The sequence below is a fragment of the Nothobranchius furzeri genome, chromosome 16 (assembly GCF_043380555.1).
Source record: "Nothobranchius furzeri strain GRZ-AD chromosome 16, NfurGRZ-RIMD1, whole genome shotgun sequence".
NCBI lineage: Eukaryota > Metazoa > Chordata > Actinopteri > Cyprinodontiformes > Nothobranchiidae > Nothobranchius > Nothobranchius furzeri.
The window spans coordinates 54,826,670-54,843,257 of NC_091756.1; the positions used below are offsets into that span (position 1 = coordinate 54,826,670).

Sequence of the window (16,588 nt, forward strand, 5' to 3'; positions counted from 1 at the left end):
CGACCAGCGGGCCAGTTTTAATATATTTTTGATATTTATCTCGCGGGCCACATAAAAATGCTCCGCGGGCCAGATGCGGCCCGCGGGCCTTGACTCTGACATATGTGTTCTAGATCCATCTACCCTCCTCTCCTCAGGTCCTGATGGCTGCTGCTCTATCATTTCTGTGAGTAATAAGAGCAGTGATGTGTTGATCTGTGTCGGTGAATTAATTTCTACGAGGTCTGTCACTAAAGAAACTTTTACATCAATTTATCAGACTTCTGCTAAAAACATTTACTCACTGGTGATGAATTAATGAGCCCTGTTCGGATTATGGCAATTAAAAGGTTTTTGTGGCCTTTCTACATTCCTAAAGAAATAAGCCTGCGTGAGCACAGTAGAGGCCGATCGGTATATCGGCCAGCCGATATATTGGGCCGATTTCTATGTCAGCCATCGGCCAACATTATTTTTAAAAGCCGATAAAACATTTTTTTTTAAATCTGACACCTGTGTGGCCAACTTCCGCCACAACAAGACTGAAGAAAGGACCCAAAGGACCCTAACACACCTTTTTTTTAATGTTTTGAGTTTGTTTTATATTTGAAGTTCAATAAATATTAAGAGATTTAATGACTTATTTAATTTATATTGCACACAGTGAGTGGTCAGTTGTCTTTCACAATCAATGTGCTACCAAAATGCAGATATAAATCGGCCTTAATAATCGGCTTAAGTCATCGGCAGGGAAATTCTTTGAAAATTGGTATCGGCCTTAAAAAACCCATATCGGTCGGCCTCTAGAGCAGAGCACTCTTCTGTTTGCCTCAGCATCTTTTTGTTGCAAATGTCCTGTTTTGCCAAAAATGCTGTTAAGTGGAGCAATTGGATGTTTATAAAGGACTCAGATGTTGGATTGTTTATTTGCAGGTCAAGAGTGTTTTTGTGGATTCAGCAATGCTCCAGGTCAGTCTGACCTGGACATGCACTGAATACAGGTCTCTTGTCGTTACATTTTAATGTGTGTGTTTTTGTGAGGTTTAATCATAAAACTGCCTTTCATTAACATCGAACTGGTCTCTTTTGTCATTAATACGCTCCTGTCCAAGCTCTTCTATGGGTCTTTCTGAAAGAGATGGTTTGAGTTTGTTCTGTGTGACTCTGAATAAAACCCAAGGGCTGTCAGTCTTCTGGCAGCAGCCACATCCACTGCGGCAGATGTTCAGAAGGAAGTGAAGTAAGCTGCCTCTGTCTTCTGTGTAGATCCGCTCTGACCGGGACAAGAGCAGGATGCTACGGTACAGTGTGACAGGTCCTGGGGCTGACCAGCCTCCAACTGGGATCTTCATTATCGACCCGATCTCAGGCCACCTGTCTGTCACCAAACCTCTGGACCGGGAACACATACCCAACTTCCACGTAAGTCTAAAGTTAAAGTTAAAGTCCCATTAGTTGTCACACACACAGGTGTGTGTGTGCGAAATTTGTTCTCCGCATTTGGCCCATCCCCTGGGGGAGCGGTGAGCTGCAGACACAGCCTCGCTCGGGAACTATTTGGTGGTTTAACCCCCCAATCCAACCCCTTAATGCTGAGTGTCAAGCAGGGAGACATTAGCCCCATTCCCACCTGTACCGGGTCGGCCCGGGCCGGGTAGCGTAGGTTGTTTACATATCTGGGTGGCCTGGAATTTTCCCGGGCCAACCAAGGCTCATTCTCGGCCCTCTTCCCGAGGGGTACTGCTTCAGGCCGACCAGGGCCAACACGCCCACTGCTGACAGCAAATTCACACCTTCCATTAGAGCAAGCCTCTGATTGGTGGGTAGAATCAGCCCACATGGGCTTAAGGCAAGGATGTGTGGAATCAACCGGGCCAGGCTGGGGCCGACTGGGGCTACCCGGCCCGGGCCGACCCGGTACAGGTGGGAATGGGGCTTTAGGGTCCCATTTTTTCAAAGTCTTTGGTATGACCCGACCAGGAATCGAACCTCTGATCTCCCAGTCTCAGGGCGGACACTCTACCACTAGGCCACTGAGAAAGGTGGCCTAGTGGTCTACGGTGTCTACAGTGAATGGCTATGTTATCAGGGCTTCAGATATGAGAACAGACCAGACCGGGTCGATGCCTGCTTCAACAAACCTGCAGTCTTCCAGACAAAGCATGCAGCATCTATGAGGATCGGTCCACACCAGACCAGATCTCTACACACAGTTCTAGCTGCAGACAGGCACAATGAAACCAAAAGACTGATAAAAGACCACAAATAAATACATTAGCCAATTAGCCAATTCAGTTGGCTAATAAACTGAACCTTTACTTCAATTTTACTTTATTCTGGAAGAGTAGTGTTTCCATCTCTTAGGTCTGAATAGGCCTTGAAACGGGCTGAATGCTCGGATCACATTAGTGACATTTGAATATTCACATAAACATTTGAATAATGGAGTTCATACGTTTTTCTGAGATGTTAGGATAACAACTGGTGTTAGTATGAAGACAGCTCATACGTACGACTTCATCACGTCTTCTGGTGCATACGGTCACCTGTTCAGTTTGAGCATCAGTCAGGCTCTGGTTCTGCTGGTTACATAACTACATTTTACTGAGCTGTAAAAGAGGGTCATTCTCTCCTCTGAGACTCAAGCCAAAGCTAGATTAAACTTTAGGGCGTGTGTGTGTGTGTGTGTGTGTGTGTGTGTGTGTGTGTGTGTGTGTGTGTGTGTGTGTGTGTGTGTGTGTGTGTGTGTGTGTGTGTGTGTGTGTGTGTGTAGTTACGAGCCCATGCTGTGGATCTGAATGGGAATCAAGTTGAAAATCCCATAGACATCATTATCAACGTCATTGACCAGAATGACAACGTGCCTGATTTTCTGCACAGCACCTTCAATGGCTCTGTTCCAGAAGGATCCAAGCCTGGTAAGCCTCACACACACACACACACACACAGATTGAGGATCACAGCCCTGAGTGCTCCCATGACCACTGGCACCACTGATGCCTTGACTTTCTAACGACTGTGTGTGTATGTGTGTATACCTTTAGGATCGTTTGTGATGACAGTGACAGCAGTGGATAAGGATGACCCAAAAACAGCCAATGGGATGATGAGATACAAGATCCTCACCCAGAATCCCCAGAGCCCATCTTCCAACATGTTTACCATCAACAACCGTACTGGTGACATCATCACTGTGGCAGCAGGCCTGGATCGCGAGGTGTGTGTGTGTGTGTGCGCGCTTGAGTGTGTGTGTGTGTGTGTGGTGGTGGTGGGGGTAAATTGAGTGCTTTAAGAGCTCAATATATATTACCTCAACTTATGACCAATAAGCTGTGATACTTTATATAAATATAGAATATCAACCTTCTTGGTCTTTACTGTATTTAATCAGAAGATTCTAGGATTCTTTGTTTGATCAGAACTTTTGTATCTAGGAGAGCTTAGTTCTGGATGTAAAAGCATTTGGTTTGCGTTAAGCTATGAGGTTGATTATTATCAAAAACACATCAGATGCAATCTGTCGTGTCTACATACCCACTCGAAGATAGATAGATAGATCCAATAGATCCGGAATGTCGAAGTCCTCGGACTTCCAGGCACCGAGGTCCGTAGAAGAAACTGCAGCACTACTAGACCGGTCTTAGAGTTGTCTCCAGGTCACAACAGATGGATGGAACCTCGCGTCTGGGACTCTTAAGGAGTCTGAACAATATCAGCTTGTTCTGCAGGAACTGTTTGCTGTATCAGCTTCGCAGGTGCAAAAAGGTTTTGACGACGTGTCAAAAGCTTTGATGGGTTAAAGAGGTTTTACTTAGGATGGCCGGTCTGAAGCTTTCTCAAGAACTGATGAATCACTAGAGTGATCCAGTTTTAATGTTCTCATGTTATGATTTGTGTAGCCAACCAGAGGTTGACAGGTTGAGGAGTATTACCAAGACAACCTCAGAAACATGCCTTCTTTGATCCGGATGCTCTGATCTGGGGTAAAGGGCTATCTATGTGTTACGTGTTTAACTTAACTTTACTTTGTCCTTGTGTGAGTGCAAATGGTGATGACCTTGTCATATCAACATGCTGAAACATATTTCAATCAATGTAATCATAACATAACATTCATTTCAAACTTCAGTCATTGAGCACAGATTAATGAAAGCATTCTATTATACTATAATTATTATAAGTAGCAATAAACAAATGTTTATTTAATGATTATCTAGCTTATAAGTTTTAGAAGTTCATATTTAATTTAAGAAATCATTCTTTGATTTAGCAACTAATCCGAGCTGCAAGTGTTTCTTCTTTGGAGGCACGAAGAATCCTGTAGGATGATCAGGGAAGCTTGGACCTTGAGGAGAGAACATCATTGTTGACAATTCGTTATCATGTGTTCAGAGCTGCAGAGGCTCTGAGCTCCAGCTGATGGGATGAAGGCAGGCCAATTTAAAGGGAACACATGCAGTCTTGTGTCTCCATTTTGACCAGATGTTGAAGGGTTAAACTGTACCTAAAAACTGACCATTGCTGGACGTTACATAAGTGTGTGTGTGTGTGTGTGTGTGTGTGTGTGTGTGTGTGTGTGTGTGTGTGTGTGTGTGTGCGTGCGTGTGTGTGTGTTTGTGTTTCTCTGGACTCATGTATTATGTGGAGTAGTGTACAGTAGTGAACCTTGTGATACTAAGCGGGGTGTAAAACCATTGCAACTGGTGTGTAGGTCATCAGTTACTGGTGTATTGATACACTGTTATCAGTTTAAATCAGCTGTTAGATGTGTGCTGATCAGCTGTTACTGGCTTGTATATCAGTTTCACTGGTGCCTTCATCACTTGTAATTTTGTGGGTCAGCTGTCACTGATGTTTGGATAATCTACAATACTGGTGTGTTGGTCAGCTTTTACTGGTGTTACTGTTTATTTACATCCACTGTGTGTTGTCCAGCTGGTCACCTGGCTCTTTAGAACAAAAATGAAAGAACATTTTGTCTGAGAGATGATTCAATACATGTGTGAAATTGTCTTTTTCCAACAATATTACGTCTGTTTGGAATGTCCAAAATACCTCAAATGTCCATCCATCCACCATTTTCTTCCACTTATCCGGAGTCGGGTCGCAGGGACAAGAGCCTAAGCCAAGAGGCCCAGACTTCCCTCTCCCCAGCCATTTGGGCCAGCTCTTCTGGGAAAATCCCAAGGCATTCCCTGGCCAGATGAGAGACATGGTCTCTCCAGCAGGTGTTGGGTCTTTTTTCAGGTCCCTTCCCGGTTTGACGTGCCCAGAAAACCTTACCAGGAAGGCATCCTAATCAGATGCCCGAGCCACCTCAACTGGCTCCCCTTGATGTGGAGTAGCAGCGGGTCTAATCCAAGCCCCTCCCTATCTCTAAGGGAGAGCCCAGACACCCTGGGGAGAAAACTCATTTTGGCCGCTTGTATCCACAATCTCGTTCTTTTGGTCACTACCCAAAGCTCGTGACCATAGGTGAGGGTAGGAACGTAGACCAACTGGTAAATTGAGAGCTTTGCCTTCCGGCTCAGCTCTCCCTTCACCACGAGAGACCGGTACAACGCCCGCATCACTGCAGATGCAGCACCAATCCACCTATCGATCTCACGTACCATCTTTCCCTCACTTAAACTCCTCCATTTGGGGCAGGACCTCGTCAGTGACCCGGAGAAGGCATTCTACCTTTTTCCGACTCAAGACCATGGTCTCGGATTTTTCTCATATGTCTCATATGTTTGAAGCAATTTTGTAGAAAGATGGTACATAACTTTCTGTCATGGGGACACTCAGATTAGTTCATCTTTTAGTCTGTGTCACCTGATGGATAAAACCCTGTTTTGAGTGTTTTTTATCTGTGTGTCTGTAGAAGGTTACTCAGTACACCCTGATCATCCAGGCTACTGACATGGAGGGAAATCCCACCTTCGGTCTTTCCAACACGGCCACAACAGTCATCAGGATCACTGACGTCAACGACAACTCCCCCGAATTCACCACAGACACAGTATGTTCATGCACACATGCACACGCACCAACACACCTTCTGTCACGTTGTTGGGAATGTTTAGGACCCAAATATGCAGATTACCCAGGATGACTCGAGGCAGAAGTTAGTAAAAGTAAAAATCCTTTATTTTAGGAAGAACAAAAAATAAATCCAGAAAATGGCAGCGGGCCAAAGTCCAAAAGTCCTGGAGAACAGGACATCAAAAAGCTCTCTCAGAGCACCAAAACCTGAAGACCGAAAGCTCACGAAGAGCACGAAGACCTGGAGACAAAAGCTCAAACAGAGCACGAACAAACGCTGACAACATACAATGGACCGACACAACACAGAGACAAGACAGGGCTTATACAGACTTGGAAGAAGAGAGGGAGATGAATTGCAGGTGTGTGGGGAGAGGGACCAGGTGAACACAATTACTAAATCAGGGAGGAGGAAGAAAAACACTGGTGGGAAAAAACACACTAAATAAAGAAAGGCTGTAACTAAGGAAAATGACCTAAGAGAAAAACAAAAGACCAGAAGGCAATAGCCATAACTAATATTCTAAGGGGGAGCTGACACTAAAGAAAAACACTACAGACAGAAACTACAGGGGCGTGGCTAAGAGGGGGCCAAGAGAGCACAGGACATGGGAGGGGGATGTCTGAGGAGGGAAACCTAGAGGGCAAATGGGGAACAGCAGGAGACACATGAGGAAGATGCAGACACGACACATGAGGACGCTAGAAGACACAAAATGAGCACCTAGAGACGAATGGAGGACAAAAGGAGACACATGAGATGAGACGCAGACACAGACCATGACACCTTCAGAGATGTTCTGGGTCTAAACCCACCAGTATGGGTGTGTCATGCCTTTTTAAACATGGGTAGATTGTAGCTGCTAATGGGCCTTGTTACATAACAGAATCCGTCATTTTACACAACAGTACCACTTAATAAGTACCCTGTGTGATTTTTGAGTTGATTTTTCTTCTTGTTTTCAGTTTTTTGGAGAAGTTCACGAGAACAGGGTGAACGTGATTGTTGCTAACCTGTCTGTGACGGACAAAGACCAACCACACACATCAGCCTGGAGGGCAGTGTATCGCATCGTTGCTGGAGACCCAACAGGACGCTTCTCCATCACCACCGACCCCACCTCCAATGAAGGCTTACTCACCGTGGTCAAGGTGGGGTTAGACTTCCACACGTACCGTTTTCCAGAGACTCTGGAACACTTACTTACTGGGCTTTGTACATACAGGTTAGAAACGTTACACACTCCACAGCCATGAATGTTTTTGTTTGTTGCACTTCAGAAATAACAGAGGGATTAGAAGGGTTTATCCAAATCCTCCCGTTCAGCAGATAAGAGGTGTATGTTGTGTAAAGCCGCCTCAGACACTGGTGGATTGACCTGCTGGTCTTTTTAAATTCCCTCAATGTCCACTGGTCTATGAGCTGTCCATCTTCTGTCCAGCCCATAGATTTTGAGCTGACCCGTTCTTTTATGCTGATCGTGGAAGCAGTGAACGAGGTCCCCCTGGTCCGCGGCATCCAATCACCTCGTCAGTCCACAGCCACCGTCTCTGTGAGAATCCTGGACATGAACGAGAGTCCAGAGTTTAGTCCCAACCCTAAATCCATCAAACTTGAGGAAGGACTGCCTGCTGGGTCTTTGCTCTCCACCTTTACTGCCCAAGACCCAGACCGCTTCATGAGGCAGACTATCAGGTAATCTCTAACCCTAATTCACATCGTTATGTAAAATCGTTTATTTTGTTTGACTAAAGTACATCCATCTATTGTAATTTGAGTGTTGGTAGACATGTTTGTGAGAACCATCCACAGTACCACCGCAGCCTTATAGCAGAAGAGGAGCAGAACATCACACTCAGCTCCTCACTCTTCCTCTGTGGATTTATTTGATCATTTGTTGCATAAATTACTTAATTTTTTATTAATTTGGAGCAATAAAAGTTGCAATACAGTGCAAGGTCATGATATTTAACTTTTTATACAAACGTCACCATATGTTTTTTATAATGTTTTTGGGTCATACTTATACTCATCTTCAGTGTTGGGAGCAATGCGGTACAAAAGTAATTAATTACTGTAATGCATTGCTTTTTGCTGTAATGTGGTAATGTAAGGTGTTACAGGGAAAGAAAATGGTAATATTTACTCGGTACAATTGTCAGTAACGCGGTAATTACAATGCATTTTTAAACCCAGAATCAAGATGTGTTCCTTAAAAATTCAAATTGCGGGAAACCCGAGGAAAGATCCAGTATCTGCATATATTACGTCATTTATGGACTCAGCTTTGCGGGCAGAGAGGACGCCGCGGTAACGGCTCAACTACTCCAGCTGCGTCCTGCACGCGGCCGCTGTAACATTCACAAAATCGCTCCACTAAAACAAAATAATTCACTTGCGATCGTTCATATCAGCACATATTCTCTGGTATTTTGTGCTTTTCTGACGTGCTTTGCCTCAGCTGAGTTCAACTGATTACTGCTGGAGCGCTGCGCATGTGAAGATCCCTTTGGCTGATTGGTTAGAAAGTAGGAAGTCTAGGAAACAGTTTTTTCTGGAAGACGGAGAAAACATGCAGCATGCAGGAAGGTTAGAGAGCGAAAGGGCAGGAAATTATTCAAATAAAATCAAGAAAAAAAGAAAAAGTTGGTAGATTTACCCCCAATACACATTTTTACCAGTGAAAAGAAATAATATATAAGCATTTAATATTTATACATGTGATAGAATCAGATCACCCCAGAAGTCAGTCCCACATCCAGGGCCGTATCAAGGCATTTGGGGACCAAGGCAAATATAGGCTTGGAGCCTCCACCACCTCACTCCCTGCTCAGTTAATATAAGATGGCAGCGTGCTGAGAGCACAGATTGTTGTTGCTTTTATTTAATAAACAATCATTTTAAAGCACTTTTATTATATCTGACTGTTTTTAACAGTAATCCTAGCTCAGACACCACATCACCTTCCACATATATGCCATGAGCTCACTGAGCGTCACATTACCAGATTCATATTGAAGTTGTTTTGGTGAAAGTAACTTAAAGTAATGCAAAAGTAGTGTAATGCCTTACATTTTAAAATCAGTAATATTGTAATGTAATGAATTACTTTAAAATGAGGGTAACAAGTAATAAATAATGCATTACAGTTTTGAAGTAACTTGCCCAACACTGCTCATCTTCTCTTGCTTAGCTGGGTCTGTGTCACTGGGGATGAAGGCCAAGCAAAGAAGCCCCTTCAATAAAAGCCCAAGGTGTTCCCTGGCCAGCCTAGATATATAATACTTCCAAGTTGTCCTGAGTTGACCCTGGGCCTTAAACGTCTCCCCCAAGTTGCCTCTTTTGATGTGGAAATACAACGGTTTTACTCTGAGTCTCTGCTGGAAGTCTGAGCTCCTTGCTCTCTTTCTAAGGCTGAACCACGTAGCCAGTTTCAGCTGTCTGTACTTTGGTCATGACCCAGAGCTCATGACGGGACAGCAGTAGCTCAGGAGGTAGAGCAGGTGGTCCAGTAATTGGAGAGTTGCAGGTTTGATCCCGGCTCCCAACTTTTTTATTCATAAATCACACATCCTCATTCTCCACACGGAATAATCTGAAAGGTTACAGAGAATTGACTAGACTTGTTCCCTCTTCTCTTACTTTTGATATTGAAGACCCCCCTATTTGTGGAAAAGTTCGTTAGAATAGGTCTTTAGTAGAACCTGTGTGGAATCACCCTGTGGAGAGTAAGAGCCTGCTGCATTTTTACTTTTGGATCCCACTGTTGGTTTCTAAATGCAGTGCTGAGATTTCTGTAGCCTAGCAACAGCCAGTGGTGGACTGATTTTTACTGAAACGTGTGAGTGAGTGCACACTCACATACACAGTGCATGTTTGCTGCACTTCAAAGCATTCTAGTTTCTGGAAATCTTCTTGTTGCTGCTGTTTTTATCCAAGGGACTAGTGATGGCGTTGTGCTAGCAGTGGCTTTTCAAGCTGTAGTCTGTAACGTTGAGCCCAGAGGACCTGGAATTTCAGCCACAACCAAGGAGTAAACATTAATAAATAGTTTGTTTAACCCTCTCCGGCTTAAAATAAGTTCTGATAAAAGGACAAACAACTAAGTCCTTCAGGAGTACTTCTGAGTTAAAAACTGCTCATGAAAAACGTACGTGGAGTGACCAGGTAGGTGGATTTTAATGTTGCAAATCTGCAACGCCTGCCTCCAGAGGGTTACGTGGATACTGCATGAGACTTGAAGCTCTGCAGCACAGAGACACAGATGGGGAAAGGCAAAGACAGGGTTTAGCAGATCTGTTCAGCTTTTCCCTTTGGTCCACGCATGCCCTCACTACCGGCATCACAGATACTAAGAAACTCCAGACAAGAAGTTGTTCACACTCCAGAACCAAAGTCAAAAGTCCAAAATCAAATATCATGGGCAATACACTAGCAGAGTCAGTCACATGAAGACAGAAGGTGCAACACTTATGAACAGGATGCTGCGAGGATCAGTAGCCGGGACTCAGGGGATGGATTCCTGAGATCAGAGGCAGGAATTATACAGGGACATGAACACGATCAGACACACGGAGACTATGGGACGAGAAAGGAATGCTGGAATTCAATATTCACAAGGGTTTTGCTCATCTGCCAGACAGAGACTGGGATGCACACACAGGTGATATAGAGACAATTAGGCATGGCCCAGGTGGCTGAATGAGGCTGAGAGAGAAGGAAAAACATGATGAAGTGAAAACAAAAACAAAGTAGATTGCAGGGTATACAAAACATGAATCATGACACTGCTGGGTTTTTTCTTTAAATAAAAGTGTGACTGATAGTTGTGAGTAGTAAAATTACTGTGACGGAAAATAGTAACTTATATAAAATGTGACTGATCATGGTGGCTAATAACTGTGTGACCTAGTGATCGAGAATAACTGCTAGTAGTGAATGTTAATTGTGAGTCTAATAGCATTATCACTGATCACTGGTCTCAGGAATGAGCTGGTTTCCAATCACTCAGCTAGAGGGACACCTCAGTCAGGTCACCAGGACATCACAGGACACAGAGACAAATAGGGCATTCACAGACTCACTCACACCTAACCCCTTCTTTCCACCGGAGCCGTCAGCAGCACGTCACAGCTGCTGATAGGAACCGCTGTGGTCAGCAGAACCTTTTCCACCGGAGCCGTCAGCAGCGCGAGTCGGCCGCGTCTCAGGAGCAGCATGTCGCGGCCTTTACGCGCCGGTTCTATTTTCTACGCACGACGCCTCTGAAACGGGTCAAGTTCGACATTTTTGGGGAAGGAAAGACAGGAAATCGGACGCGGAAACGGAGAGAAGCTCCCGAGATTTTCAGAATAAAGAAACGTACTGCCTTCCGGTTGCTTCACTTAAAAAAAAGGTTACTAACTGTGCGGCTCCGTGAGAAGTCATCACCTAGCTAGCGGTCTCCTTTGTTTTTCAGGTCCGTATTGGTGATTATAAAATGGACAGAACATAAAACACAAACCTTTTGGAGCCATGTTGTAGTTTTCTCCGGCTTGTTGTTGTGTTTACTGACGAAGTCACTCGTGTGACTTCGTGCTCTGTCGGTGACAGCTGCTCCCCTGCTGCTTCGCGTCTCGTGGGAAGGGCCAAGCAGTAACGTGCTGCTGACGGCTCCCGTGGAAAGAAGGGGTAAGAATGATTTAAAGTCACCAATTAACCTAACATGCATGTTTGTGGAGAGTGGGAGGAGGCTGGAGTACCTGGAGAAAACTCAGACATGCATCAGGGAGAACATTCTAACTCCATGCAGAAAGGCTACAGCCTAGATTCAAACCTGCAACCTTTTTGCTGAAAGGCAACAGTGGTACCAACTGTTCCTCTATGCAGCCCTTTAATAATAGTATGATTAATAATAGTGACTTACATTAGAATAACCTATTACAGAGACTGATAATAGTGCAACTAATCATTGTCTAAAGAAATGTTTGTTCTTTTTCACTTTTGCACCAACTCCCACCCTCCTCACCTCCACCTCTGATCACAGGTACTCAAAGATCTACGACCCTGCCAACTGGCTGAAGATTGACCCATTTAATGGACAGATTTCCACCATTGCTGTCCTGGATCGGGAGTCTCACTACATCAAGAACAACCTCTACAACGTTACCTTCATGGCTTCTGATGAAGGTGAAAAACCCGACACTTCTGTACTGACTCAGTCACTTACTCTATCTATAGACCCTTTTACTGTTTGTAAACAATATGACGTCAGCGAGAATGCGCGCGCAGCTTGGCAACAGAGAATGGCGTTGTGTCAGGCTTTATCAAGCTACGCTGCGAGGTTATCACTGGCAAATCTTGAATGTTATATTATTAAACTCACTTTAACGAATGGCAACAGACTCCCGGATCCCTGTGGCATTACGGAATGGGTGGAAGATGTAGGTGCGTGGCCAGATATCCAGTGGCCCGATATATATACGTTTTTAGTGGAGAGGCCCAGTAAGTACACACGTGAGAAGCTACGGGCATACAAATCGTTAGATGCATACAACTATGTTGTCTGTGGCCACGTACAGAAAGTAAAATATCACCACATAGACTCTGAGTTTTGCGTCTTGAAGGCAGAAGTCCTTCCTAGCCAAAGACAAGGACACAAGACTGCTATGTACGAGGCTTGGGTCATAGTAAACAAACCAGAGAACTACGTCTTCACAGCCAACTGTACCTGCATGGCAGGGTGAGTATGGCATAGGTTTCTTTTTTTAGCGTGCTCAGAGTACAATCGTGTTAATTTTAGAGAAATACAGTTTATACTAATATGCAGTGGGAAAATACAGATGAATTAGAATGAAATGTTAATTTGAAGCGTGAAATTAAGCGTATAAATTTATATGTATCCTTAGTACATAATTACCTTACCTGATATAAAATGGTCGCTACAAACTCGAGCATTTCGGATCGTGTTTTCAGTCCAGTTTTCATCAACCCTTTTGATGGCCTGCAGCCACAGACGCCTCCGATTTTGTTGAAATGGATGTGCTCCCTTTGGAATTCTGTAAAGTTTCAGTCCACTGCTTGAAGAGAAGCGATTCTGGCATCCATACACGCAACAACCCGACATTTTTATGTGCTCAGAACTTCAAAACAAAGGGTTTAAAATGCTGTTTTAGTATCGAGTGTGAATGAGGAAGCCTTCACTCTCGTTGCCAGGCTGCGCGCGCAACTTTTGATGGCGTAGGTAGTAAAAGGGTCTATTTCTCGTTCCATAGTACATTCCAGTCTGGTGACCATTTTCATGCCATCAGTGTTTCCACACAGGTTGGCTGGACACAGTAGTCAGTATGTGTGGTTTCATTCAAATCAGTGTGTTTACGTACATGGAACCGGTTCACAACACAAGTAATTTTTAAAGAGCTCAAAGCTGCTCAACTCCAGTTCACTTAAGGTCCAGATTGACCTTATGTGACAAATGAATAATAAATGACCCGCACATGTATAGTGCCTTTCAAAGTAAGAGGACTCCAAAGTGCTTTACACTACAGTGCATTACAGTTTACCAGAGCTGCAAAAAAGCTGCTATGGTCAAAGTTCAGTTTTGTCCTTTTCTTCAAAGCCCCAGTGTGTAAAAACATTTGACTCCTTCGCAACACTCAGTTAAGAATAGGTATTGCAGCTACAGCAGTCCACATGCATTAGGCAAAAGGCTGTGTGTCGTTGTTGTAGTGTTCGCACGGCTGCGGGGGAAAGATAGACACTATAGCACTGACAGCTACTTCGTGGTCACACACAGAAAACCCCACACACCTGCTTTCGACCGTCTGTACGTTTTGTTTAGTGTTTCTGCTGCTTCCTGCAGTCGGCATCTCTCAGGTAATCGAGAGCCTTCAGTCCTTGTCATGGGAATCTATGTAGAACGGGTCTGATCAGTCTTTTGCAATTGCTGTCTTCTTGCTCCAATGCGGCCACTTCTAACACATCTGCCTGGCGTCTGCCGCACATTTGCAGCATCTACCGCGCCTGCCGCATTACTTGTCTCCCTATACTCGTTATATACGACTTCCAGCTTTCAATCCAGCCATCTTAAAGCACGACACGCAATCCAAGAGTAAGGAGAGAATTTCCCCAAACCAGCATGGCAGCCAGAGAACCGGTAACAACCCCACACAATGTTTAGATGGAGGAGAACTTTCATTTTCAAACCATAAAACACGGATCATTAACTCTTGTAGATCCCTAAACAGCTACAGTATTTCAAGATGGTGCATGACTATGGAGCATCAACCTCCGATTATGTACATAAAAAATTTACATTTCAATAACAGAAATATTTAGAATAGACCTTGGTGATAAATAAAAATGGAAATGGACAAGTTTGTGAATGTGATACACAGAATTGGATAGTAAACAAATAGCGATATTACACACTATCCCTTTAACACACCTCTTCCACTGTTTCTAAACCTAAACATGCATGTTCGGTTGAATGGAGCTTTTAAATCTGTCGTTAGTCTGAATATGTGTGTACATATATATCTTTAATTTTAGAGGGTTTCTATGCTTCAGCACACCCTGTTTGGCTCAGTGGGTGATTAATAGGCTTCTGCAGAGCTTGATGACCTGCTGAGGTAAATCAACCATTGAATCAGGTGTGTTGGAGCAGGTAAACAACTAAAATAAGCTGGATAAGGGCCGTGGGGGATCAGGGCTGGAGATCCCTGCTCTAGAGGAATATATCATTGTCCATTGAGTTGATTCTGTTCTCATATAGCACTAAGCTCCTCCTCCCAGGAGAATTACATCCTGAACTGAGCATTCTTGATGTGTGGTCTCTTTATTCTCGGCTATGGTGTTGCTATTCAAAATATATGGAAGAACATCACGTATCAACCAGTCCTCATTCCATCTGTGGTCTTTGCTGCACCTGAATAAATATGTGACTAATTAGTCATTCACTTGTATTCATGGTGTTCAGGCTTCCCCCCTGCCAGTGGGACAGGGACGCTTCAGATGTACCTTTTGGACATAAACGACAACGCACCTCAAGTGTTCCCTTCTGAGGTAGAAATGTGTGAGAAGCCAGATCCCAATGCCTTAAACATCACAGCCAGTGACCCCGACCTGAACCCCCACACCGGACCCTTTGTTTTTGAGCTTGTCAGTCGTCCATCAGAAATCCGTCGCAACTGGACCCTCATTCGTGTCAATGGTGCGTATGAAAATGTGTTTACTAGCTTCGTAAGTCTGTAATTCATCCAAAGATTAAACATGAGATTGTTTATGAACTACATTACTCCTTACTGGTATAGATTTTAATCATGTGTCAAGTATTCATCGAGCTTTAAGCATGTATTGGGTAGCAGAGGATAGCCTCAGTCAGGCAGCTGGAAGTTATCTAAAAACTCAGTCCAGAAGTAGAGGGGGATCCATCGCCTCAGCTGGGCAGCAGTGGGTCTCTATACTCAGCACTCTTTTACTGACCCTGTATTTAACCTTATTATGTTCCAGGTGAGGTCGCCCAGCTCCGACTAAGGATTGGATCCCTGGCTAGCGGGATCTACGAGGTTCCCATCACAATCACAGACTCAGGCATTCTGCCCATGTCTAACACATCAGTACTGAGGGTCAAAGTGTGCCAGTGTGATCACCATGGAGACTGTTTGGAAATGGGGAAAATAAATGCTGTTGGACTGGGAACTGAAGCTATTATCGCCATCCTCCTCTGCATTATCACACTATTAGGTGAAAATACGTGTGTGCGTGTGTGTGCGCGCGCGTGTGTGTGTGTGTGTGTGTGTGTGTGTGTGTGTGTGTGTGTGTGTGTGTGTGTGTGTGTGTGTGTGTGTGTGTGTGTGTGTGTGTCACATGTATGCGATAGTTCAGTGACTGTTAGAATTCCTTGAAGGATCCAGAGTTTCAGTGAAACCTCCTGAAATGCTGACAAAGGTTTTACACATATTAACCCATTCTAGCCAGATTCACACATTACCCAACATCTTCTCTAACAGAACACGGACCAGGTCAGTCGGGTTGTTCCTTGTTTTTCTTTGGTTGTTGCTGGTCAGTGGTGTTGTTTATTAGCTCATTGCACAATGGTAATGTACATCAGATAAATGTACAAGAATTAATTATAAAGGCAACTTTTCATCGGCTTCACCTTGACCAACGTTAAAATTCCATTTAAAGTAAAAAAACAAATCATAATCAAAAACTAGAATTCAGTAATTCTGGAGTCTGATGACTGTGGGAAAGACAGGGTTCTTTAGTATGTCCTGCATTTCACACGTCTGTACCTCCAGTCTGAAGGTGAGCATGAGAACAGGAGGTGGGTTGAGTCATTGATTATGGAGCTGGCAATCCTGAGGTCTTTTGGTGGTATATACTCTGAAGTCCTGGATTATGGGGTACCAGGCCCTCTGATACGAGCTGTTAGTTTCTTGTATGACCGGTGCCAGAGCTTGGTCCACGTTGCTGGCAGTAAGCCGGGCTCATTCCCAATGTTCATAACTTTTATGGACAGGATTTTAGGCACAGCCAAGGTGTTGAGGGGATCTGTGTTGGTGGCCTGAGGTGTCACGGTCTGCCTTGATCATCTCTAAG

At 44.2% G+C, this 16,588-nt stretch overlaps 1 protein-coding gene across 1 annotated transcript in view; it reads left to right on the forward strand.

Annotated features, from left to right (window-relative positions):
• The window catches only part of LOC107387314 (cadherin-2), a 53,527-nt gene that overhangs the window by 15,708 nt on the left and 21,231 nt on the right, over window positions 1-16,588 (forward strand). The window contains exons 5-13 of the mRNA XM_015962217.3: window positions 1,246-1,401; window positions 2,753-2,897; window positions 3,024-3,196; window positions 5,846-5,983; window positions 6,973-7,158; window positions 7,449-7,702; window positions 12,033-12,175; window positions 14,964-15,197; window positions 15,497-15,730. Of these exons, the coding sequence (XP_015817703.1) occupies window positions 1,246-1,401; window positions 2,753-2,897; window positions 3,024-3,196; window positions 5,846-5,983; window positions 6,973-7,158; window positions 7,449-7,702; window positions 12,033-12,175; window positions 14,964-15,197; window positions 15,497-15,730 (1,663 nt within the window). The remainder of the gene's footprint in view (window positions 1-1,245; window positions 1,402-2,752; window positions 2,898-3,023; window positions 3,197-5,845; window positions 5,984-6,972; window positions 7,159-7,448; window positions 7,703-12,032; window positions 12,176-14,963; window positions 15,198-15,496; window positions 15,731-16,588) is intronic.